General features: G+C 37.2%; 1 protein-coding gene across 1 annotated transcript; it reads right to left on the minus strand.

Moving 5' to 3' along the window:
- Positions 1 to 1,621: 1,621 nt before the first annotated feature.
- Positions 1,622 to 24,655, minus strand: LOC112012698 (bark storage protein A). The gene is made up of 8 exons (XM_065780927.1): positions 24,412 to 24,655; positions 23,224 to 23,453; positions 9,257 to 9,261; positions 2,834 to 2,900; positions 2,554 to 2,709; positions 2,113 to 2,303; positions 1,805 to 1,985; positions 1,622 to 1,708 (listed from the first exon to the last, which is right to left on the minus strand). The coding sequence occupies exons 1-8, from the start codon at positions 24,653 to 24,655 to the stop codon at positions 1,622 to 1,624; spliced, it is 1,161 nt and encodes a 386-aa protein (XP_065636999.1).
- Between the last annotated feature and the right edge of the window lie 1,444 nt (positions 24,656 to 26,099).

A 26,099-nucleotide genomic window follows, 5' to 3' on the forward strand; every position in this document is an offset into this window, starting at 1 on the left:
TTGTGAGATCTTTGAGGAGTTTTCCTTTACACAAAGCTTAGGGTTTTCAAGTTGAAGATAATATCTACATCTTGATGATCAACTTGGTTGCTACCATTGAAGCTTAAAGATAATCAAGCGGGGGTGCTTGTAGCTGATTGAAGAATCCAAGAAAGAAGGAGTCCGTGGATTCGGAGCTTGCACGTGGTCGTGTCAATAAGTTCTACTGGTGGGTAGCATTAAGAAGTCAAGCGGGGAGCTTGTAGTCCTTCTGTATGAACTTCAATTCTTTCGCATAGTGGATTCAGGTTTACCTTGAGGATAGCTAGGTCAAATCCTCCCCAGGTTTTTACCGTGTGGTTTCCTGGGTCATCATATTTTGTGTTCTTTTATTTTCCGCTGCTTTATATCTTGATATGTTCATTTGATTGTTTTAACCTAGAATTGTTTAATTTGACTAAGTAACAACTTGGCTAATTAATCTAGGCTACGCAATCTGATTGTTTTTAAGGGGTCTAAAACCATTCAACATATACTCATTACTCATGAACACAAAATCAGCTACAACATGAAAAATTCAACAACTTGGTCAACAATTCAATTATAAAATAGCAACAACTAGAGAAAAAAAAAGGATCGACGCCATGGACGGGACAAGTTCAGTGGCGCAAAATCCTTTGAAAGACCTCCTTGATGGCGGGATAAACTTGGGAGAGCTTCTGCACTTTGTTCCCCAATATCAGCTTCCTTTTCTTCTGTAAGTAGGAAGTGAAGGAAATCAGCCAATTTGGAGAATAGCCTGATGTATTTCTCAATTTGATGAATCTTCCTCAAGACTGCACAACATGCATAGATAGAAATAGCTTAACATCATTTCAATTTTTCTAACACATATTTTCACAAACATCTTCTGTGCATTTTCAAAGTCAACTTTAAAATAAAACATAACAATGACCTACTGCCAATTGCCAAACCCAAACCACAATAGTAAAAACTTCTCATCCCTGTGCAGGCCCAGATTGATTTCAATGAAGCATTTTAAATTCTGATTTTTATTTTATTTGTTTCCCTATGTGATTGATTTAGGAATGGATAATAGTTGAAGCTTAAAAAACAAAACCAAAGGTTAAATTCATTGTTTCTAAGCTTCTTGGCCAAAGGTTTTATAAAATTTTAAACCCAAACCAAATGGTTAAATTACAATTAGAAGGTATGATCTTTGACAAAGAAATCAAGGAAAATGGAAAATAAATAAATAAAAAGTACCTAAGCAATTCTGAGTAGTAAAAGGGACGATCAAGTCATACGTAGCTAGAAATGTATAAAATTTTGCCCTCGCCAGCAACAAGGTAGCAATAAAAGTAAGGTCCATTTGCAAAGATAACTTAGGGTAAGAATGATTCTTATATAAAAATAAAAAATAAAAAATAAAAAAACTAACTAGAAAGAAAAATCGATATGCATCAAAAGGACATATATAATGATAAGAGAGAGAGACTGTTTCTTTTTGAAATTTGGACAAACTGAAGACAAAAGAATAGAGAAGGGAAAGGCAAAAGTGAATCACGTGAATCGCCAGGGTGTCTTATACGAGGTGTCAAATTTATGAGCGTTAGATTAAATCGACAGTCTATATTAAATCTCAATTCGATGATAGTAATCCCTCTCTGCCTGCATAATCTGATACACCACGAAACACAGCACAAGGCACTCCATTTGATAAAGATGTCTGCATAGAGAGCAACAACACAAAACATGTAAATAGACATTCTTTACAAATACATTTGAATTATCATTAAGTGAATCTACTTTTTATCTTACTAACCATTACAATTGCAGCGCTCTCTTCATCAACAGTTGAGACATTAAATGCTTTGAAAAGAAATTCTCTATAAGCTGCATTGTCAAGGTATATATCTGCAGTAGAACCTCTCAATCCATATACAACCTTTGGTGTTTCAGGTAGACAATATGTCTCATTGACACATTTTTGTAGTTTCACATCCAGTAATCAATTAAAAATTTAAGTCATAATGAACCAAAAAATAAACCTTGAATGATATTTTCATCAGAACATATTAATCAACACACATAAGCTATTAAAAGAGATCGGGGATGATTATACAACGAACTTGAAGTTTAGAAGCAATATTGAATAATTTTGGATCAATTGGAAGCCAAAAAACCTCTTCCATTGGTTTCCCAACAGAGTATAATTTCTGTGGAGTGAAGTCTATCATTGCCAACAAATCTTCTCCCTTCTCAGGGAAGTTGAAATTACCAAACTTCAATTCTGTCAAATTCTCCTCTGCTGACCTGAATTCCTTTACAAATCAAATAAGAGGATGAAAGATGAATTAAACATAAGACCATTTTTTCTGAACTAAAATATAAGTAGAGTGCATATTCTTTCTGTTAAATACTTTTATTCAATAAAGGCAAACATCATAACGTAGCAGTAAAATCAAACAAAGAAAAGATTTTTTTTTTTTTCCTTCTTCATTTTAAAAGCAAGGATTGCAGTGAAAAAAAAAATTATTCTTTCATCAATTTAATACAAATTTAAACTTGTACCTTCAATGTCCAAGATCCTGTATAGGCAACATAATTTGGGACACTAATATCACCAATGTACAATGAATCATTAGAACTTCCAGCGATCCCATAATGAACAATTCCTATGATATCAAATGTATCAAGTAGGATTTGAACAGTTATACCTGCATTCACCTAAAGAGTGCCACAAAAAGGTCAAGTCTACCACTCATTAAAAATGTTTCACATCAAGTCTATGTAGTATGTATTAATTGTTATGACATTGAAAAAAAACAATGAAAGATAGATGAAATCTTACTGTTTGCTCTCCAGTCATCACATAATTTACACCTACACCTTTAATAGTCCCAATTTGAACCTCCTTCCTAGGCAGTAGGCAATCAACAAAATAGACACATTGGCAAGAAGTTGTTCATTATGTGCAGGCATGACAAATAGTCTAGTATGTCTAATAACTTTTTTTCATATTCCCTGAAGGCATTTGCTTATTGATTGTGTGTAACTACATGATTTTCCCAGTATATCTAAACTCCATAGAAGAATACAACAAAGCTGAGAGTGCAACTGATGCCTTTGCCACAACAAAAAGGCACGCATATAAAAATGAAAGTTTTTTATTTTTTTATTTGACACATACAAAAATGAAAGTACTTGACTTTTTAGATTGACTCTTTCTTATGTTGTCACTTCAACTTTTTAAATTAAAAGCTTATATAATCATAATTTTTTAAGATCATCATTATATTATTATATTATATATTTTTAAATTTGGTATTTATTACACATTTACATGTAAATTAAAACCAACTAGAATTCTTTGTTTGATTAGAATAAAACAACATTTTTCTTTTTTGATAATTTGATAGTTGGGGAAGGGTCGGAAGGGGAATTTAAACTATGAATGAATCTTGGCAATTAGAATAGAAACAACCTAAAATTAAACAAATTCTAATTATACTATATTTGGTCCATTTCTAAATGAATCCTAATTTATTTAACTTGTATAATTTTAACTCATTTGAGTTTTTATTTAAAAAAAATATATTTAAATATAAACTATAAGGACGCAGTTTGAGTCCTTAGCCTAAAGGATCAATAATTGTAGGCCCAAAAAGCCCAATACAATGAATTTGTAAAAAGTGGGTTGAAAAACTGGGCTTAAATGAGTTAGACAACAAGTAAAGTGAGTTCAGATGACAAGAAAAGGAATATAGATTGATTTATTCTAAAGAAAATCGTCCTCAGCACTGTCCGAGGAGATCAGTTCTTATATGTTCCTCTTAAGTGTGATTACAAATTCAGTTCTTGATTGCTACAGTGTTTTTGTCTTTATTTCTCGATCTTTTCTCTTAGGGTATCTCTTCTATTTTATACTATCTCCCCCTTTGATCTCCACCTTCTACATGCAGATCAGATCGTTAGTGTTGATCCTTGTCCCATTAGCACCTTCCTGAAATCTTTGGGTAGTAGCTATAAGACTGAAAGTTACTGTTCAGGTATTACTTCCTCATTAATGCGGCTAGAGAGTTAGCTGTAAAGCATTTAATGTGGTGGTAGCAGCTTTTCCTTTAGATATTTCATGGCCTCCCTTTGTCTTGTTCCTTCTTGATACTTATCTCATTAGTGGAATCGTCCGGAGTGTTGCTCTTGATGTTAGACTGCATTTTTTGGCCTCAGCTTTGCCTAGCCAAGAAAGCATTCATCCTCGGATTTATGAGGTGTCCTCGAACTGGACCCTCGGCCCAATACATTCTACTGGGCCTAATATCCCTATAATAGCCCCTTGAAGTTCCCCTCTTTTGCTCCTCGGGCGAAAAAGGAGGATTTCGATATTGCCTTTTCCACTCTATTCATCATACATCACTCCTGATTGAGTAGACACCTTTTTAATTGCCCAAGGCATGCTCCTGACACTTCAGCATACGAGACACACCCTCATTAAATTTTTACGACTCCATGCTCCCCACGTTCTACGGTGTGATGTGGATCCAACGGTTGAGGATTTTGCTGGAACTCGGGAGGGAATTTTCCCACTTGTAACTCTCCTTTGATATAAATACTACTCGAATCAAGCACTCACCTCACTTTAGCATTCATTTGACTTTAGAGCTTATACATTGAACATGCTAACTTACCTAACTCACTCGTGCCTTCACACCTATTAAATGCTAGTCCAAGGAGAGTTGTCTTCTTCGTGTAAGTCTTCATAAACCTTTTCACTTATTTTTCCATCTACTTTTATTTTCTCAGTCTTTTTCTTCTCGACTCTTCTTATCTTTATCTTCTTAGTACCTCCAAATACCTCTTAGGAATGGGTAGATTCGCCAATTTGGTAAACTCCGAGGGGGGAATAGAAAGCTTTAGAGCTCTATACAGGATCCCGCTAGGAGTGTTTATTAGGTATTGTAAGGAGAGAGTGGCATGAAAAAAAGGCAAGAGGGAGAAGTGGTAATCCCAGTGATTGCCTTTATAGAGGGTGGGATGGGGATTCCCATAGGCACTGTCACCAGAGACTATCTTAGGGCTCATAGGTTAGCTCCCACCCAATGTGCCCCAAACATATTCAGAATCTTAGGAAGTGTAGATGCCCTCAATGAAAAAATGGGTTTAGGGCTGACCCACCACGATGCCAACTAGATTTACAACCTCTACCACCTAAAAGGGCAGGGGTATTACCTAAAGTCTAGGTACCCTAAGGTTAGGCTCATCTAGTGCCTCCCCGATTCCAACAAGGGCCTAAACAAGGACTTATTGATCCTGTCAGGGGAGTGGCATGATGGCCTCCCTTACGTGATGAGAAAGGAGACGCAAGGTGAGGTCTTAAGTCTAGGTTAAATATTTGTATTTAAGTTTTCCTTTGGTTAGTTCTGTTTTTTGCTAATGATGTTTTTCTGTTTTCCCCATGGTTTTGTAGATAAGAACGCTGTTATGCCTAACTTCAACCTTGTCAACCAACCAAGCCTAGATAAAATACTTAAAGCCGAGGTGTTCGTCCACAATGACGGCCAGCTCAGAGCAGCACACCTCATCCTCAGCTACAAACCCATATCCAAAAGCTACCAGGCACCGAAATGCGTCATCATAGCCAAGGACCCTCATCTACATAGAATAAGCATAGCCGCCTCGGGTTTTCAAATCACCGGTCCGATCCTAGAAGGCATGCTCACCACCGACCCCATACCTAAAGGCATATCAAAGGTAGCCTTGCCACCATAGCATACAACTGGAAAGACCACTTTTTCTCACCCTGCCATCATAGAAGAAGAAGAAGAAAAAGAAGAAGAAGTAGTTAAAGTATTTGACTTTGAGGACGAGTTCGAAGTCTTCAATAAACCTCTGTCCCCAGAAGCTTCAACTGGTGACCTTGGCCATTCTTTCCCAATCCAATCCAGTCATAACCAAGAAGCTACTTCCATACTAGACGATATGGGAATCCAATGCAAGTCGATGTCCACTCTCTAGGAACTATTGGAGTCCCAACCTGGGGGGGATGCTTTTGGGAAGGCAGCCCAAACTAGGCTTCCCACTCCTCTACCTACCCATCCTCTCCAACTCGAACCTACTAACCTCAAAAGAAAAAGGGAGCAGAAAGGTAAGGAGGTGGTGGAAGGAGGAAAAACCCACCCCTTTCAAGAAGATGAGGCCTAAAAAGGGGCTAAACAAGCTAGGGTGGGGCAAAAGGGTGCTGACCAAAGGAGTAATTCTCAGGTCACACCTCCATCTTCGGCCCCCACCCTAATGCTGAATGGGGCTCCTCTACCCATTAATGCCTTCATCAGGGACTTCCAAGGAGGGAAGGCCAACCATGTGGCCGATGTGGTGGAACAAGCATTGCTACTCCCAGAAGATATTGCTGATCTAAGGTCTTTGAAGAGGCACGAGGTCTTCCTTAGTCTGAAAAGGGACCTCACGATGGTAAGTCTTTCAATTCGCTCTTTTTTCTTCTTTTTTCTTTTCTTTTTACAAGTTTCCTCCCCTTTCTTCCTTTTACTATTTCTCTTTAGTTACCTTTACCATGTTTCTTTCCTCGGCAAGCCGTTCAAGCCACATTCCGAGTAGAGGTGATAACCATTTTTGCCATCGCCAGATGAAGGAAGAAGAAGGAAGACACAATGCCACAGTGGAGGCCTTCAATCTAGCTGAAAAAAGAATAAGTGAGATGAAGAATAAACTATCTGAGGTGGAGAGAGACAAAAAAAGCACTGAGGTTGCCTTGGATAATGTTAAGAGGCAGGCTGAAGGCCAACAGGTGCTCCTTCGCAATGCCCAGGATCAGCTAGCCGCCTTTAAAAGACAAATCATTGCATTGAAGAAAAAGCTAGAGGAGGCCAAAAAGGCAAGGGAATAAGCGAAGAAGGCCAAGGATCAGGCCGAGTAAGAGGGATATATTGTAGGGGTGGCTGAGGTCTCGGGGGTATGTAGGAACTACTGCCTTCAAACCTGGAATGAGACCCTCAACCAAGCTGGGGTTGAGGCATCTTCAGTTCTTAGGAAGGCAGAGAGTGTATACTACCCGCCCGCCATCCGAGCATCTGGCCTGGCCAGCTCTAGGACTAATGCCTCCCCCAAGGTGGCAAAAATGGGCAAAGCCAGTCCAACCAAGGCCCTAGCCTCCTCTGACAACCCTTCCGAGGTGGCTCAGCAGCAGGGGGTTGTTGAAAAAAAGGCTGATGCTAACAAAGGAGTGGCCCTTAATGCCACCAAGCCTCTTGCTGCTCCTCAAGATCAACCTAAAGAGAAAGAGGTGCCCTCTTCGATGGAGATAGTTCTAGAAATTCTCCTATTGCTTACCAAGGGTGATCTCAAGAGCAAAGATTCAGGATCTTCAGAGGCAGCACTCTCCCAATCCACTAAGGGTCCACCAAAGGAGAAAATTGTAATAAAAAAGAAGTAGTTTAGAGTAATAGTTTTTAGTTAGTTTTTTAGTGTGTGTGTGTTTTTTTTTTTCCGGAACTTGTCATTCAGATTAATGATAATTTACAAGTTTTTCCTTCATATTTTTTTATGTTGACGTTGATTCTAACATAGTTTATGTTTTATCTAACACTTGACTACCATGGAAATGAGATAAAGCTCCATTTAGTTTTCTGTATAAGTGGCAGCATTGTTATCCCACCTTATATAATTAGCAGCAAGATAAGTTAAATTTGCTAAGTCCATAATCCCAGCAAAGTGTAACCTTAAGCTCAAAAACATACATAATTGCAGAGCACCTGTTCACATCAGGCTCTACTTAGTTTTCCATTTATCAGTAAGTCTAAGGAACTGGGGATGATAATCAATTTTCAAACTAAATCATGGACATACTTTCAAATGCTTTAAGTGATGCTCATGAGTGTACATTTGATCATGTTATTATAACAAAGAGTTTTGTCACTTAGCATGGCCGGTTCTGCTTGATACTTAGATAAATAACAGAAAGTATGAACTTGCCCAGTTTATGTGGTCTGAGGAACCAAGTATAACTAGGGTTCTGTTTGATTCTTAGGTGAATAGCTTGAAATATCAATTTACCCAAGGTATATGGTCCGAAGAGCCAAGCATGACCAAGGTTCTGTTTGATACTTAGGAAAATAGCTTGAAATATCAATTTACCCAAGATATGTGGTTCAAGGAGCCAGATATGACCAAGGTTCTGTTTAATACTTAGGAAAATAGTAAAAAGTATTAATTTACCCAAAACATGTGGTCCGAGGAGGCAGGCATAGCTAAGATTTTGTTTAACATTTAGATAGATGTCAAGAATTATTAATTTACACAAAGCATATGGTTCGAGGAGCCAGGTATAGCTAAGGTTTTTTTTAATACTTAAATAAATGTCAAGAAGTATTAATTTACCCAAAGCATGTGGTCCGAGGATCCAGGCATAGCTAAGGTTCTGTTTAACACTTAGAAAAATGATTTAAATATCAATTTACCCAAGGTATATGATTCGAGGAGCTAGGCATGACCAAGGTTCTGTTTGATTAGATAAATTATATGAAGTATTAATTTATCTAAAGTGTGTGATTCAAGAAGCCAGGCATAGCTAAGGTTCTATTTAACACTTAGATAGATGTCAGAAAGTATAAATTTACCTAAAGCATGTGGTCCGAGGAGCCTGGCATAGCTAAGGTTCTGTTTAATACTTAGATAGTTAACCCAAAAATATCAATTTACCTAAGTTATGTGGTTCAAGGAGTCAGGCATGACCAAGGTTCTGTTTAATACTTAGGAAAATAACTTAGAATACCAATTTCCCAAAGTGTGTGGTCCGAGGAGACCGACATGACTGAGGTTCTATTTGATATTCAAACAAATAGTAGAAAGCATGGTGCACAATATAATAAACCCAAACATGGTAAAGAAAGATTTCATTAATAATAATACCTTCTCAAGTTCTTTACATTCCAGGGCATGGTACAATCTTTTCCTCTAGATCTTCAAGATAATATGCACCTATTCCAGCCACTAATGTGATACAATATCGCCATTCCCAGTTAGGCCCTAACTTTCCCCAGACTGGGTTTTTGGCAATACATAAACCTTTCTTAATACCAAGTCTCCAAGTGCCAATGGCCTTATCTTCACATTGGCATTATACCCTTTCTTGAGCTTGTGCTAATAATACGTCAGTTGGACCATGGCATTTTCTCTTCTCTCTTCAATTAATTCTAAGCCCTTCACTAACAGTTTGTCATTGTTGCCTAAAGTGAAAGAACTCGTTTTCAGCATTAGGAACCCAGTCTCTAAAGGACTAACAACATTGGCACCATAAGTCATCGAAAAGGGTGTTTCCCCTGTTGACTTACAAGGAATGGTCCGATAAGTCCAAAGGACGTGTGACAACTCTTTCACCCATTTTCCCTCTGCATCATCCAACCTCTTCTTAAGTCCATTCACTATGACCTTGTTGACAGTCTTAGCCTGTTTATTCCCTTATGGATAAGTCAGTGTGGAATACCTATTCGTAATTCCCAGGTCACAACAATACCTCCTAAAGACTTTGCTATCAAATTGAAGTCTATTGTTCGAGATAAGTGTAAGAGGGATCCCAAATTGAGTAATAATATTTTTCTAAACAAATCTCTTAGCATCGACATCCCTAATATTTGTCAATGATTCAGCTTCAACCTACTTGGTGAAGTAATCCGTGCCGACTAGTAAATATCTCTTATTCCCAGCTGCCTTAAGGAAAGGTCCAACAATATCCAAGCCCTATTGAGCAAGGGGCCAAGGGCTGGACAGAGGATTAAGGACCGCTCCTAGTTGATGAATATTTAGTGCAAATCTTTGGCACTGGTCACACTTCTTCACATATTCTTGTGTTTCCTTCTGCATATTTAGCCACCAGTATTCTTGAGTGAGGGTTCTGTGAGATAAAGACCTGCCTCTAGTGTGGCTTCCACAAATCCCTTCATGTAACTCCTTAAGGAGTAGCTCTGATGCTTCTAGATGTATGCATGGTAAGTATGGCCCAGAAAAAGAGCGTTTGTACAATTTTTTGTCCTCGAATAGCCAAAATTGAGGAGCCTTTCTTCCCACCTTGTCGGCTTCTGATTTCTCCTCAAGCAAGATATCCTCCTTAAGAAACTGTACTATGGAGTCCATCTAGCTAGGACCCACCCTAATTTGATGAATGTGAACCACATTTCTCCCTACCTCAGTAGGTTTACACAAGTCTTCTACAAGGATCACTCAAGGTAAACTTTGTGCCGAGTAGGTTACCAGCATGGCAAGAGAGTCAACATGTGTATTTCTACTTCCAGGGATTTGCAATAAATTAAAAGACTTAAATCCTGATTGTAAGTGTCTAACTTGGTTCAAATATTCTTGTATTCTAAGATCTCTAGCTTCTAACTCTCCCTGAACTTGGCCCACAAATAGCCTTGAATCAGAGAATATCTCCACTAATTTTCCACACATTTTCTAAACCATGGTCATTTCTACCAATAGAGCTTCATACTCAGCCTCATTGTTTATGGCCGAGAAGCTCAATCCCAAGGATTTCTTAATTGTGATCCCCTTGGGAGACATTAAAACTAGCCCCACTTCTGATCCTCTGTGGTTCGCTGCACCATCAACGTATACCTTCTAGGACAAAGGTTCTTGTAAGGAGATTGCGCCAACCTATTTTTCATCCATGTTTTACTTCTCCATTCTTTCTTCTAATGGAGATTTAGCAAACTTGGCCACCAAATTAGCAAGAACCTGACCCTTGACAGAGGTGCGAAGCATGTACTTGATATCAAAAGCCCATAGGATCGTACTCCATTTGACAATCCTTCCTGTGTAATCAGCACTCTGAAGTAGGGTTCCAAGTGGAAGCTAGATTAGGACAACAACTGTATGTGATTGGAAGTAATGGGAAAGCTTACGCGTAGTGTGCACCACTGCCAAAATGGCCTTCTTCAATGGTAGGTAACGGACCTCGACATCATGTAATGACTTGCTCACATAATAAATTGGCCTTTACCCACCACTATCAACCCATACACGCACCAAGCTCACCGCATGGGAGGCCACTGCAATATAAACAAACAAAACCTCATTCACGTCAAGTCTAGACATAATGGGTGGTCAAAAGTGGTATTCCTTCAACTATTGGAAAGCTAGGACACACTCCTCGGTCCATTCAAATCCCTTCCACTTGTTCAACAGCTGAAAGAAAGGCCTTCACCTGTCTGCTGACTGAGAGATAAATCGGTTTAAGGCAGTAGTCATTCTTGTCAACTTTTAGACTTCTTTAGGATTCCAAGATGGTTGTAGACTGTTAATTGCCTTAATTTGATCAGGATTGACCTCAATTCCACGATGAGTGACCATATAGACCAAGAACTTGCCTGAACCAATGCCAAAAGAACACTTAGAAGCATTAAGGCGCAACTTGTGCCTCTTTAAGATCTTAAAGATATTCCCAAGGTTGTTAACATGCACGGATTCTAACTTACTCTTGACCACTATATCATCTATATAAATCTCAATGTTTTTTCCTAATTGTGGCTCATGATGGAAATAAGTATGTGCGCAGCAAAAAATTAACGGATCTACTTCATTCTCAATCTATAACATGCATTATGTAAATTTCAGAATTAGAGTGTAAGAGAGTGCACCTTGAAGTGGTGAATTTCAAAACAAAAATCTAAGCACTTAGGAATACTTTTAATCTTCACTCCAATTCCACTAACGCCTAAGAAGTGTGGACTCTCAATTAGTTACAAAAGGAGAATTAAATTGAGTGACTTTCACTCGCATACACTCACTTATAATGACGTTTTTCCCACCATATAAATTCTGTACATTTTTCCTTTTGTATCTAACCAACTATCTAATTGGGCTGGCCTTTTAGGCCTTTCCAATAGGGCTTAAGTGTGTGGCTTGGAGTGGGATCAAAATGAACCAATAAGACACTAGCTCTAATGGGCCTTGGGCTTTTCTGTTAACTCTTGACAAGTCCAAAGTTACCATTAACTATATTTAATACCACTATATAAATATAGTTGCACTCTAGGCCTTATCTATAAATTATATCCCAAGACTTTATTGTACATGCAAACCCCTTCATAAAATATTCTTAGTAATACAAAGTCATAAATGTGGACTGCCACTTTGTAGATTACTATATCTTAATCCTTGAGTACCCGGTTTAATCCTTTTAAGTTATTCATCATATATTTATGAAATCCAATTTCATAAATATATATATATATTTTAGTAATTTCTTATCAAAGTGGTTAGGTCTAACTCTCTGAATAACAAACTCGTTAAACTTATCTTAAGGAAATATTTTATATCTCTGTTAAGAGACTATGAATTCCATCTTGAAAATATATGTTCCATCAACACTAAATGTGGCTGCCCAACATATTGAGACTTTGACCATTACTTTAGATCTCACTCCTGATATATCAAAGCAACCTACACTTCATGATCGAGTCCATTATTCCCTCAAGATTAAAAGTTCATGCAAATATAAGTCGTGAGATTTATTATCTATTTGACAGTCTTTAGGAGAATAATAAATCTCACAGCAGTCCAATTCTATATGTCTTAACTCTTAAAATATATCAACACATCAACTAGAAGTCTCCACATCCATAATCAAGACAAATCATCGTAGTTTATATGTTATAGCCTTCGCAGTTGAAATGCCCAATTTCATCACCGACTACGAACTATAGTTCTGAGTTTACAAAGAACTTGTGACTTATATCTTCTATAACTAAATCACATAAATCACATACTATGCATCTCATGGACTATGTGATAATGTCCGAATATTCATGTTACAATTATCTCAGATAATAATAATAAAACAACTTTATTTAACACAATATTAAGTCATACATAATGTCATACACAATGTCACACTTAATATCATACATAGCATCATACAATAGGATTTAAGGGCATTAATCCTAACAATCTCCCACTTGCCCTAAAGACTATTGTGCACTAATCTAACTCCCATTCCCTCCAAATGTGACTCGAAAGCCCTTTGAGGCAAGACTTTAGTAAATGGATCTGCTAGATTATTTGTACTTTCAATCTTTGTTACCACCATATCTTCATGAGCAACAATATCTCGAATGATATGGTACTTCCTCCCAATGTGCTTTCCTTTCTTATGATTCCTTGGATCTTTAGATTGTGCAACTGCTGCACTGTTGTCACAAAACAATGTAATTGGAACTTGCTCCATTCTCATTATACCAAGGTCAGAAAGGAATTTCTTGAGCCATACAGCTTCTTTTGCTGCCTCACAAGCAGCAACATATTCTGCCTCCATGGTGGAGTCTGCAATACAAGACTGCTTAATACTCCGCCAACTTATGACTCCACCTCCCAAGGTGAAAACACATCCTGATGTGGATTTTCTGAAATCTAGATTCGATTGAAAGTCTGAATTTGTATAGCCAGTAGGTATCAAATCCTCACTTCGGTAAATAAGCATATAATCTCTCGGTTTTCGTAGATACTTGAGAATATGTTTTATAGCTTGCCAATGTTTTGGTCCTGGATTTGATTGATATCGGCTGACCATGCCTACTAAATAGTAGATATTTGGTCTAGTACAAAGTATGACATACATAAGACTTCCCACTGCAGAAGCATAAGGAACTTGTCTCATCAAATCTTCTTCCTCTTGAGTCTGAGGCCTTTAGTCATCAAATAGAGGAACTCCATGTCTGAAAGGAAGTAATCCTTTCTTGGAGTTTTGCATGCTAAACCGTTCTAGAATCTTATCTATATATCCAGCTTGTGATAAGCTTAACATCTTACTCTTGCAATCTCGCCAAAGCTTGATCCCTAGAATAAAGTTAGCCTTACCCAAGTCCTTCATATCAAATTGGCTTGACAACCAAATCTTTACCGATGGCATTACCCCTACATCATTTCCAATTAGTAGAATATCATCAACATAAAGCACTAGGAACATTACTACTTTATCTCGTTGTCTTTTGTACACACATGGTTCATCAAGATTTTGTTCAAAACCAAATGACCTGATTGCTTGATAAATTTGATGTTCCATGACCTAGATGCTTGCTTAAGTCCATAAATGGACCTTTCCAACTTGCATACCATATGCTCTTGGTTCTTAGCTATGAAACGTTTTGGTTGCATCATATAGATTTCCTCTTCAAGATTGCCATTAAGAAATGCAGTCTTGACATCCATTTGCCAAATCTCATAATCAAAATGAGCAGCAATGGATAAGAGAATTCTGATAGATTTAAGCATTGCTATTGGAGAAAAGGTTTCATCATAATCTATACCTTTTTTTTGTGTATACCTTTTTGCCACTAGCCTTCCTTTAAAGGTTTCAACCTTTCCATCTATCCCTCTCTTCCTTTTGTAAACCCATTTGCAACTAACAGGTTTAATGCCGTTAGGCACCTCTACAAGATCCCAAACTTGATTGGAATATATGGAATCTAATTCAAATTTCATAGCTTGGACCCAATGATGTGCATCTATATCATGCATTGCCTCTTTATAAGTGTAAGGATCCGATTCAGCCTCTTCTGAGATAGCTTTATAAGTTTCTCCTAAACCTATGAATCTTATAGGAGGCCGAACAATTCTCCCACTACGACGAGGCACCTGTGTACTAGACATGTCATGAGTAGTATCTTGTGGTGTATCTAATACAACCACATCATCCCTAGTTTCAACCACTGGTTGTTCATTTACATGTTCATTCATTTTAGCCAACATAACTTTACTTCTAGGAGTAAAATTATTCATATAGTCATTTTTCAAGAATTTAGCATTTGTACTGACAAAAATTTTGTTATATTTACGACTATAGAATAAATAACCCCTAGTTTCTTTTGGATAACCTACAAGCAAACACACTTCTGATTTTGGTTCCAATTTATCAAGCTTCCCTTTTAACACATGTGTAGGACAACCCCAAATGTGAAGATATTTCATACTAGGCTTATGCCCATTCCACAATTCCATGGGTGTTTTGGGAACAAATTTTGAAGGACTAAATTCAAAAGATGTATTACTGTATTTAGCGCATAACCCCAAAAAGAAATCGGTAAAGTTGAGTAACTCATCATGGACCTAACCATTTCTAAAAGAGTCCTATTCTTTCTTTCTACTACACCATTCCATTGGGGAGTTCCAGGTGCAGCCAATTGGGATACAATCCCATTTTGAGTTAAGTAATCATTGAAATCCCTAAGAAGGTATTCACCACCACGATCAAATTGAATGGCTTTTATGTGTTTACCTAATTGATTCTCAACTTCAGCCCTAAACTCTTTGAACTTTTCAAAGGCTTCGGACTTCCGTTTCATTAAGTACACATAACCATATCTTGAGTAATCATCAGTAAAAGTTATGAAATACTCATAACCTCCTTTTGCTTAGGTTGACATAGGACCACATACATCAGAATGCACTAGTTCTAGCAAATCTTGGGCTCTTTTACCTTTTGCTTTAAAAGATCGTTTGGTCATTTTACCTTCCAAACAAAATTCTCAAACTGAAAATTCATCAAAGTCCATGGGCTCTAAGAGTCCATCTTTGATCAGTCTTTGAATCCTATTTGAATTAATATGACCCAAACGTAAGTGCCAAAGATAAGCATCACTAGTAGAAGGAAACTTTCTCTTTAATGATTTCACATAAGAGTTATTATCTAATTCAGAATTATATAATTCATGCTTATTAGGAGTTAAAATATAAAGACCATCTACAATATTGCCAAAACAGATAAACACTTTATCTTTCTTTATTACAACATTGTCTTTTAGGATAACATAATATCCATGTTTACCTAAGTAAGTAGCAGAAATTAAATTCCTACGAACATTAGGTACATAAAAACAGTCTTCTAATATTAGAACTCTAGATTTAAAACATAAATTGTAAACACCAATAGCTACAACTGGAATCCTGCTCCCATCAGTCAAAGTAAGAAACAACTCCCCTTCTTTAAGCTTTCTGGTCTCCTGGAACCCCTACAAGGAATTGCAGATATGATTAGTACAACTTGAATCCACACACCAGGACTTTGTGGGATTTTGTACCAAACATATTTCAAGAAGTAATGTATTAATCATACCTCTGTTCTTGGCAACCTTGAATATTGAACAATTTCACTTCCAATGTCCTTTCTCACCACAATGGAAATATTTCCCTTTGAGATTCTTTCCTTTGTTAGCAACCCCTAAGGCAATTTGTTTACCCTCTTGCTTGGTGAAGTCCTTCTTCTTCTTCTTCTTCTTCTTACCCTTGCCTTTCGACTTAGGTTGAGAAGTAGAAGCTTCACCAACATTGACTTCAACATTGGAAATACCAAGGATGCCTTCCGCCGCTACCAATTCATTCATCAATTCAGATAATGTATAAACCTTTTTGTTCATATTGTAATTAAGTCTGAATTCCTTGAATGATTTCGGTAGTGACTAGAGTATCATATCCACTTAGGATTCTCCATCAATATCGGCACCTAAAACTTCCAATGTGTTCAGATTAGAGATTATTGTAAGACAATACTCCCTTACTGAACTTCCTTCAGTCATTTTGGTATTATAAATTTGGCTCCTGGTTTCTTGCCTTGCAGAACGGCCTTGCTCACCAATCATCTCCTTCAGACTTAGCATAATGCCTAAAGCTAGTTCTACATCCTACATTTGATGCTGTAGAACATTTGAGATAGATGCTAGGATATAGCACTTGGCCATCTCATTAGATTTCTGCCAACGATCATATCGCTGTTTTTATGCAAGAGGAGCATCTAATGAAGGAAAGCTAGGACATGGTTTAGTAAGAACATACTTATGTTCTTCAACAGTAAGAACAATGTCCAAATTTCTTTTCCAATTAACATAGTTGGATCCAGTCAGTTTGTTTTGATTAATAATAGTAACAAGTGGGCTAAATGGTGTCATGTTCAAATCTGAAAACAATAAACATGAATATAATAAGTAAACTGGACATTATCAATTTAGCATATAATCATATAATATGAAACCTTAATAAAACCATAGTATAATATATGCAACGACAAGCCAATCCTGCAATTAATATTCCTTGGAAGCGAGGTCATACCAATCACTATGATCAGGCGAGAATTATTCTCATTATTAATGCTATCATGGTAACTCTTACCAAACAAAATAATTTGTCACTTTCCCTTCAGCCTCTAAGCAATAATGACATAACTCCAAAGGGAGGTTAACATTACACTTAGTTTAGTGTACACTATTGCCTTGAATCAATGTGAATCACCAAGTAACTCCACGGAAGTGTGGTCGTTCTCAATGTAAAAACACATTTCATCTATCATTAAGAAGTTTAACCTGTAGTACCATGAATCAAACACCCTCCGAAGGGAGCAAGGCATATACGCCAATGCGAGGTGCTTGATCACACTATTATAAACCAACAATGGACATGAAATGCAACCCTTGTATCTCTCTCCCACTAGATGTTTTAAAATAAAGGTTTTTAATTTTGAAACATGCATAATCTAATTACACATAGCCTTACTCTTTCTACATGTGAAAACACTTAGAAAAAATTCTAATATTCTTTCTTTCGATCGATCGAATGTGCCCCTCGATCGATCGAAAAAATTAAAGAATTCGATCTTGACCTCCTGACTTGTTCGATCGATACTCGATTGCCTTTCGATCGATCAAAAAACAGATTCGATCGATCGACTAGCAATCGAAAATCAATCTATTTAAAAAGTCTAATCACTATTTCACTTGATCGAAAGTGATTTTCGATTGATCGAAAATCGCGAAACTCAAATTTCCAGAAATTTTCTAAGGCAGTTTTCTCCGTTTTTCATGAACAAACATTCAACATATGAACAATACAGACAAAGATTGATGTCAAAACTGAATTCTACTGATGTTATAGCCTTAAAACTCAATTTAACGTACTTGAATTTAAATTTAAACAACATCATAACATCAATTTCAGTTTTCATCAAATCATAGTTTCAACAACATGCAGAAAATTAAAACATAATCTTCTAACAATATGAAGCTATCATCTCTAATTCTAAAACTCTCAAAACATGTTAAATAGATTAGAAATTGAAGACCGCTCTGATACCATTTGATGGAAATAAGTATGTGCGCAGCAAAAAATTAACGGATCTAATTCATTCTCAATCTATAACATGCACTATGTAAATTTCAGATTAGAGTATAAGAGAGCGTACCTTGAAGCGGTGAATTTCAAAACAAAAATCGAAACACTTAGGAATACTTTTAGTCTTCACTCCAATTCCACTAACGTCTAAGAAGTGTGGACTCTCAATTAGTTACAAAAGGAGAATTAAATTGAGTGACTTTCACTCGCATACACTCACTTATAATGACGTTTTTCCCACCATATAAATTCTATACATTTTTCCTTTTGTATCTAACCAACTATCTAATTGGGCTGGCCTTTTGGGCCTTTCCAATTGGGCTTAAGTGTGTGACTTGGAGTGGGACCAAAATGAACCAATAAGACACTAGCTCTAATGGGCATTGGGCTTTTCTGTCAACTCTTGACAAGTCTAAAATTACCATTAACTATATTTAATACCACTATAGAAATATAGTTGCACTCTAAGCCTTATCTATAAATTATATCCCAAGACTTTATTGTACATGCAAACCCCTTCATAAAATATTCTTAGTAATACAAAGTAAAAAATGTGGACTGCCACTTTGTAGATTACTACATCTTAATCCTTGAGTACTCGGTTTAATCCTTTTAAGTTATTCATCATATATTTATGAAATCCAATTTCATAAATATATACTTTAGTAATTTCTTACCAAAGTGGTTAGGCCTAACTCTTTGAATAACAAACCCATTAAACTTATCTCAAGGGAATATTTTATATCTCCGTTAATAGACTATGAATTTCATCTTAAGAATATATGTTCCATCAACACTAAATGTGGCTGCCCAACATATTGAGGTTTTGACCATTACTTTAGATCTCACTCCTGATATATCAAAGCAACCTACACTTCATGATCAAGTCCAATATTCTCTTAGAATTAAGAGGTCATGCAAATATAAGTCGTGAGATTTATTATTCATTTGACAGTCTTTAGGAGAATAATAAATCTCACAACAGTCCAATTCAATATGTTTTAACTCTTAAAACATATTAACACATCAACTAGAAGTCTCCACTTCCATGATCAAGACAAATCATTGTAGTTGATATGTTATAGTCTTCGCAGATGAAATGCCCAATTTCATCACCGACTACGAACTATAGTTCTGAGTTTATAAAAAACTTGTGACTTATATCTTCTGTGACAAAATCACATAAATCACATACTATACATCTCATGGACTATGTGATAATGTCCGAATATTCATGTTATAATTATCTCAGATAAAAATAATAAAACAACTTTATTTAACACAATATTAAGTCATACATAATGTCATACACAATGTCACACTTAATATCATACATAGCATCATACAATAGGATTTAAGGGCACTAATCCTAACAGCTCAAACATCTTGGTCATCATCCTCTGGTAGGTAGCCCTTGCATTTTTTAAACCAAATGGCATCACCTTGTAATAGTAATTCCCAATAAGAATAATAAAAGCTATCCTCTCTTGATGATCTAAAACCAAAGGTATCTGGTGATATCCTTGAAAAATGTCTAAAAAGCTCATCTAATGATGACCTACAGTGGCATCCACTAGTTGGTCTATCCGAGGCATGAGAAAATGATCTTTTGTGCAAGCCTTGTTCAGATCTATAAAGTCCACACATACCCACCACTTTCCATTTTTCTTCTTCACAACCACAGTATTAGCTAGCCAATCAAGGTAGAATACTTCCTTAATAGCCCCAGCATGTTTAAGCCTATTCACCTCCTCTTTAATAGCATCAGAATGTTCTTTAGATGAGCACCGAGGTGGTTGCTTTCTAGGGAGGACGGTCGAGTTGACTTTTAGATGATGGCAAATGAAGTTTGGATCAACCCCTGGAGCTTTATAAGTATTCCATGCGAACAGATCAATATTCTTCCTAGGAAACCTAACCAGCTCTTCCTTCTCCTGAGGAGGCAACTAAGCTCCGACCTAAAAAAAACTTCTCTAGATCACCATCTATAATAATTTCCTCTAGCTTTTCGCACTTTACCCCTTCTGATTCAGCAACCACGGATAGCACCGAGACCCTTGATTGCTATGAACTTCCCTCAACAGAGGTTGAAGACTCAACTCCAAGCTGATGCATAATTGCAACCACTAAGCACTGCCTAGCCATGGACTGGCTTCCAATAAGCTCTCCAATCTGATCCCTCAATGGATATTTCACCTTTAAATGCAAAGTTAAAGAAACGGCCCCTAAGGCATGAAGCCAGGGTCTCACCACAATGGTTGTATAGGGAGAATAAGCATCCACCACAATGAAATCCACCTTCACTACCTGTGATCCTGCTTGCACAGGTAGTCTAATCTGAGCCCTTCGAATGACAACTTTCCCATCAAAACTTACCAAGGGTGAATCGTAGGCCATTAAATCTTTAGGTTTCAAGTTTAGCCCTTTGTACAAGTTAGGGTACATAATCTCTACACCACTGCCCTGGTGGACCAGCACCCTCTTCACATCATACCCTCCTATCCTGAGAGTGACCACCAATGGATCATCGTGTGGCTGTATGGTTTCAATCTTGTCCTCATCCGAAAAACTCAATGTCGGTTAGATCTCCACTCTAGCCCTCTTTGACTCAGAATTAGAGTCCTCAGCTAGTAACCAAGCTACAGACATCAACCTGGAAGGATGAGAGCCAGTTTTCCCAGATGCAGCAAAGATGACATTAATTGTGCCTAATGGGGACCTTGAAGAAGCATTCCCCTAAGCCCCTGACCTTGCTTAGTCCCCTTGCCTATTGGGCCAGTATAGAAACTCTTGTAACCTTCCATCTCTGACCAGTTGCTCCAGATGATTCCACAAAGTTCTACAGTCCTCAGTGGTATGCCCTCGTTCTTGATGGTACTGGCAATGAAGGCTCTGGTTACGCCTTAAGAGATCTCCTCCCATCTTGTTTGGCCATTTGAAGTATGACTCATTCTTGATCTTCTCCAGGACTTGATGCATTGGCTCTTTGAACATTGTGTTTACCACCTGAAAAGCCGTAGACCTAAATTGCCCAGCAAAATCCCTTCTGGGCCTGCTATTATTATATCTGTCCGACCTGAAATCCCTCTTGTCTTGAGGAATAACCTTAGCCTTTTCTCTTCCTTTCTGCTGATCTTCCTCAATTTGTTTGTATTCGTCGATATGATCCATAAGCCGATGCACACTCCTTATCGGCTTTCTGGTCAAGGATTTTCTCAAATCATACTCGATGGGCAGGCCAACCTTGAAGGTCCTTATGGCCATGTCATCAAAATCCCCATCAATCTCATTAAACATCTCCCAATAACCTTACTATATGTAATAAAACGAGACTCAAATGCCCAAGTGGGCTCCTTAAAGGAATCAATGGAACCTGCTCCTAGGCCATCAAACCAACTCATTGCCATAGACCCCAAGCTAGACAGGAATACCTTACACATCAAGGACTTATTCTTGGAGTGCACATCCATTCTCTGGTTGAAGTGGATCACATGTTCCATAGGGTCTGTTCGACCATTGTACATGGTGAACGTGGGGTGAGAAAACCGCTGAGGAAGTCTCCCTCCCTCAATCCTGGGCGTGAAAGGTGACTTAAAAATTTGGTTGAGCGTTCTGCTCATTGCATCATTCCCCAAACCTTTGGAAGATGAGTTCCTGTTCCTACGCTCATGGTGGTAGTCCTTATCATATGAGAAAGACTCACTGGGGGGAGTCTTTGATCTGGGTCTGTAACTGTCATCTCCTTCCTCATTAGAAGAAGAAACAAAACTTGAGGGAGTTTTTCTTTGTCATTCACAGTGCAACTTCCTCCGCAGGAGATCAATCTCCAATTACATGTTTCTAGCATTCTCTTTATGAGAGACGTGGCTTCCACCCCAAGACTAGCTCCTAGTATGGGTAGTGTGCACGCTTCCCTCCTGGTCCCTTCTTTGTTCAAGATCATAGAAGTGATCTTGTCGCTAAGACCCCATAAATTCTGCCCAGTTTGGACCTGAACCTACCATCGTTAAACATTAGACTCATTATAACACCAGAAATTCCCACAGATGACACTAATTGTAAGGACGTAGTTTAAGTCCCTAGCCTAAAGGATAAATGAACGTAGGCCCAAAAAACCCAATACAATGAATTTGTTGAGAGTGGGTTAGAAAACTGGGCTTAAATGAGTTGGACAACAAGTAAAGTGGGTTCAGATGGCAAGAAAAGGAATATAGATTGATTTATTCTAAAGAAAATCGTCATCGGCACTGTCCGAGGAGATCAGTTCTTATATGTTTCTCTCAAGTGTGATTACAAATTCACTTCTAGATTGCTATAGTGTTTTTCTCTTTATTTCTCGATCTTTTCTCTCAGGGTATCTCTTCTATTATATACTATCTCCCCCTTTGATCTCCACCTTCCACGTGCAGATCGGATCGTTGGTGTTGATCCTTGTCCTATAAGACCTTCCTAAAGTCTTTGGGTAGTAGCTGTAAGGCTGAAAGTTACTGTTCAGGTATCACTTCTCTATTAATGTGGCCAGAGAGTTAGCTGCAGAGCATTTAATGCGGTGATAGCAACTTTCCCTTTAGATATTTCATGGCCTCCCCTTGTCTTGTTCCTTCTTGGTACTTATCTCATCAATGGAATTGTCTGGAGCGTTGCTCTTGATGTCAAACCGCATCTTTTGACCTTGGCTTTACCTAGCCAAGGAAGCATTCATCCTCGGATTTATGAGGTGTCCTCAAACTGGACCCCTAGCCCAATACATTCTACTGGGCCTAATATCCCTACATAAATCATTTATAAATATCTTTCCATAAACTTTTTTGTATATTACACACTACTTAATGTGTGTGTAAACACATACAAATATTCCTTTTTAACTCGATCTAGCCCAACAACTAACAGTGAAGTGACATAACTTTTAGGCTAAATTAACATAACTTGGGCCATCTCCCCCAAAAATTAAGACCTTTGAAATTACCCCATTATACAAAACATTTTCATATTTCAACAAAAGTTATTCTAGTCAATAATCAACAATGACAAGTCCAAAAGAAGAAAGAAAACAAAGACAATGAGAGAGAGAGTCCCAGCCAAGTCAACCCATAGGATCTCCGAGCTGGGAACAAAGAAAGTAGAGTCTATAAGTGCAAGTTCTTCAGTAGGAAAAGTTATCACTAGCCCAATATAAGGTCCTGCATTCTCATTGATCTCGTCCAGAACCCCATGCATTGGATGACTAGATCTCAATTGCAAAGACTGTTGAACCTGTAACATAACCAATAAATCCACCACTTGTTTTTTTTTTAATCTTATTCTATTTCCTACTTGTTTTAGGGATTTAATTCATCTTCTTACTAGATTAGTAGAATTTTCATTGGTTAGAATTGTTTCCTTTTCTTGTTAGGATAATAAGTACCCATTTGGATACAGCTTTTCCAACATCCGTTTTTTTTTTTTTTTTTTTTTTTTTAAGCATGTTTCTAACTTTCTGTGGCTGTAGTGGTTTTCTAGTGGGTCTTGTGCACTGTTCACAGGACCCACAAACCTCTTTTTTCAACACATCTTTCATTAAAAATTGGTCTAACAATACTATTTATACATTTAAAAATTATTTTACTACAATATTTTCAATTTTCTACAAAATAAACAGTATCCAAACAAATTCTAAGTTTGGAACTATATTTAAAGAACCTGGAGTTCAGTATTGTATATAGTTTACTTCAGTAATCAATTTGATTGTTGGAGTTTTTCCTTCAATAGCTTGGTGTTGATTCCAGATAACCCTAGATATTGATTTCTAAGAGGGTTTTTTTTTCGTCGTTGTTGCTTAATGCTGATACAAAGCAAGCCTAGGTACAATTCGTAGGTTTTTTTTTTTTTNATCTTTCTTTATTACAACATTGTCTTTTAGGATAACATAATATCCATGTTTACCTAAGTAAGTAGCAGAAATTAAATTCCTACGAACATTAGGTACATAAAAACAGTCTTCTAATATTAGAACTCTAGATTTAAAACATAAATTGTAAACACCAATAGCTACAACTGGAATCCTGCTCCCATCAGTCAAAGTAAGAAACAACTCCCCTTCTTTAAGCTTTCTGGTCTCCTGGAACCCCTACAAGGAATTGCAGATATGATTAGTACAACTTGAATCCACACACCAGGACTTTGTGGGATTTTGTACCAAACATATTTCAAGAAGTAATGTATTAATCATACCTCTGTTCTTGGCAACCTTGAATATTGAACAATTTCACTTCCAATGTCCTTTCTCACCACAATGGAAATATTTCCCTTTGAGATTCTTTCCTTTGTTAGCAACCCCTAAGGCAATTTGTTTACCCTCTTGCTTGGTGAAGTCCTTCTTCTTCTTCTTCTTCTTCTTACCCTTGCCTTTCGACTTAGGTTGAGAAGTAGAAGCTTCACCAACATTGACTTCAACATTGGAAATACCAAGGATGCCTTCCGCCGCTACCAATTCATTCATCAATTCAGATAATGTATAAACCTTTTTGTTCATATTGTAATTAAGTCTGAATTCCTTGAATGATTTCGGTAGTGACTAGAGTATCATATCCACTTAGGATTCTCCATCAATATCGGCACCTAAAACTTCCAATGTGTTCAGATTAGAGATTATTGTAAGACAATACTCCCTTACTGAACTTCCTTCAGTCATTTTGGTATTATAAATTTGGCTCCTGGTTTCTTGCCTTGCAGAACGGCCTTGCTCACCAATCATCTCCTTCAGACTTAGCATAATGCCTAAAGCTAGTTCTACATCCTACATTTGATGCTGTAGAACATTTGAGATAGATGCTAGGATATAGCACTTGGCCATCTCATTAGATTTCTGCCAACGATCATATCGCTGTTTTTATGCAAGAGGAGCATCTAATGAAGGAAAGCTAGGACATGGTTTAGTAAGAACATACTTATGTTCTTCAACAGTAAGAACAATGTCCAAATTTCTTTTCCAATTAACATAGTTGGATCCAGTCAGTTTGTTTTGATTAATAATAGTAACAAGTGGGCTAAATGGTGTCATGTTCAAATCTGAAAACAATAAACATGAATATAATAAGTAAACTGGACATTATCAATTTAGCATATAATCATATAATATGAAACCTTAATAAAACCATAGTATAATATATGCAACGACAAGCCAATCCTGCAATTAATATTCCTTGGAAGCGAGGTCATACCAATCACTATGATCAGGCGAGAATTATTCTCATTATTAATGCTATCATGGTAACTCTTACCAAACAAAATAATTTGTCACTTTCCCTTCAGCCTCTAAGCAATAATGACATAACTCCAAAGGGAGGTTAACATTACACTTAGTTTAGTGTACACTATTGCCTTGAATCAATGTGAATCACCAAGTAACTCCACGGAAGTGTGGTCGTTCTCAATGTAAAAACACATTTCATCTATCATTAAGAAGTTTAACCTGTAGTACCATGAATCAAACACCCTCCGAAGGGAGCAAGGCATATACGCCAATGCGAGGTGCTTGATCACACTATTATAAACCAACAATGGACATGAAATGCAACCCTTGTATCTCTCTCCCACTAGATGTTTTAAAATAAAGGTTTTTAATTTTGAAACATGCATAATCTAATTACACATAGCCTTACTCTTTCTACATGTGAAAACACTTAGAAAAAATTCTAATATTCTTTCTTTCGATCGATCGAATGTGCCCCTCGATCGATCGAAAAAATTAAAGAATTCGATCTTGACCTCCTGACTTGTTCGATCGATACTCGATTGCCTTTCGATCGATCAAAAAACAGATTCGATCGATCGACTAGCAATCGAAAATCAATCTATTTAAAAAGTCTAATCACTATTTCACTTGATCGAAAGTGATTTTCGATTGATCGAAAATCGCGAAACTCAAATTTCCAGAAATTTTCTAAGGCAGTTTTCTCCGTTTTTCATGAACAAAC

The sequence above is a fragment of the Quercus suber genome, unplaced genomic scaffold (assembly GCF_002906115.3).
Source record: "Quercus suber isolate HL8 unplaced genomic scaffold, Cork oak 2.0 scaffold_251, whole genome shotgun sequence".
NCBI lineage: Eukaryota > Viridiplantae > Streptophyta > Magnoliopsida > Fagales > Fagaceae > Quercus > Quercus suber.

Coding starts and splice junctions, on each gene's coding strand:
- LOC112012698 (XM_065780927.1), bottom strand. CDS start 24,655: ATGAACAAAAAGGTTTATACATTATCTGAATTGATGAATGAATTGGTA. Junction 1,986..2,112: donor AATATTGCTTCTAAACTTCA/AGTTCGTTGTAT, acceptor TAATTGATTACT/GGATGTGAAACTACAAAAAT. Junction 1,709..1,804: donor AGAGCGCTGCAATTGTAATG/GTTAGTAAGATA, acceptor CTCTCTATGCAG/ACATCTTTATCAAATGGAGT.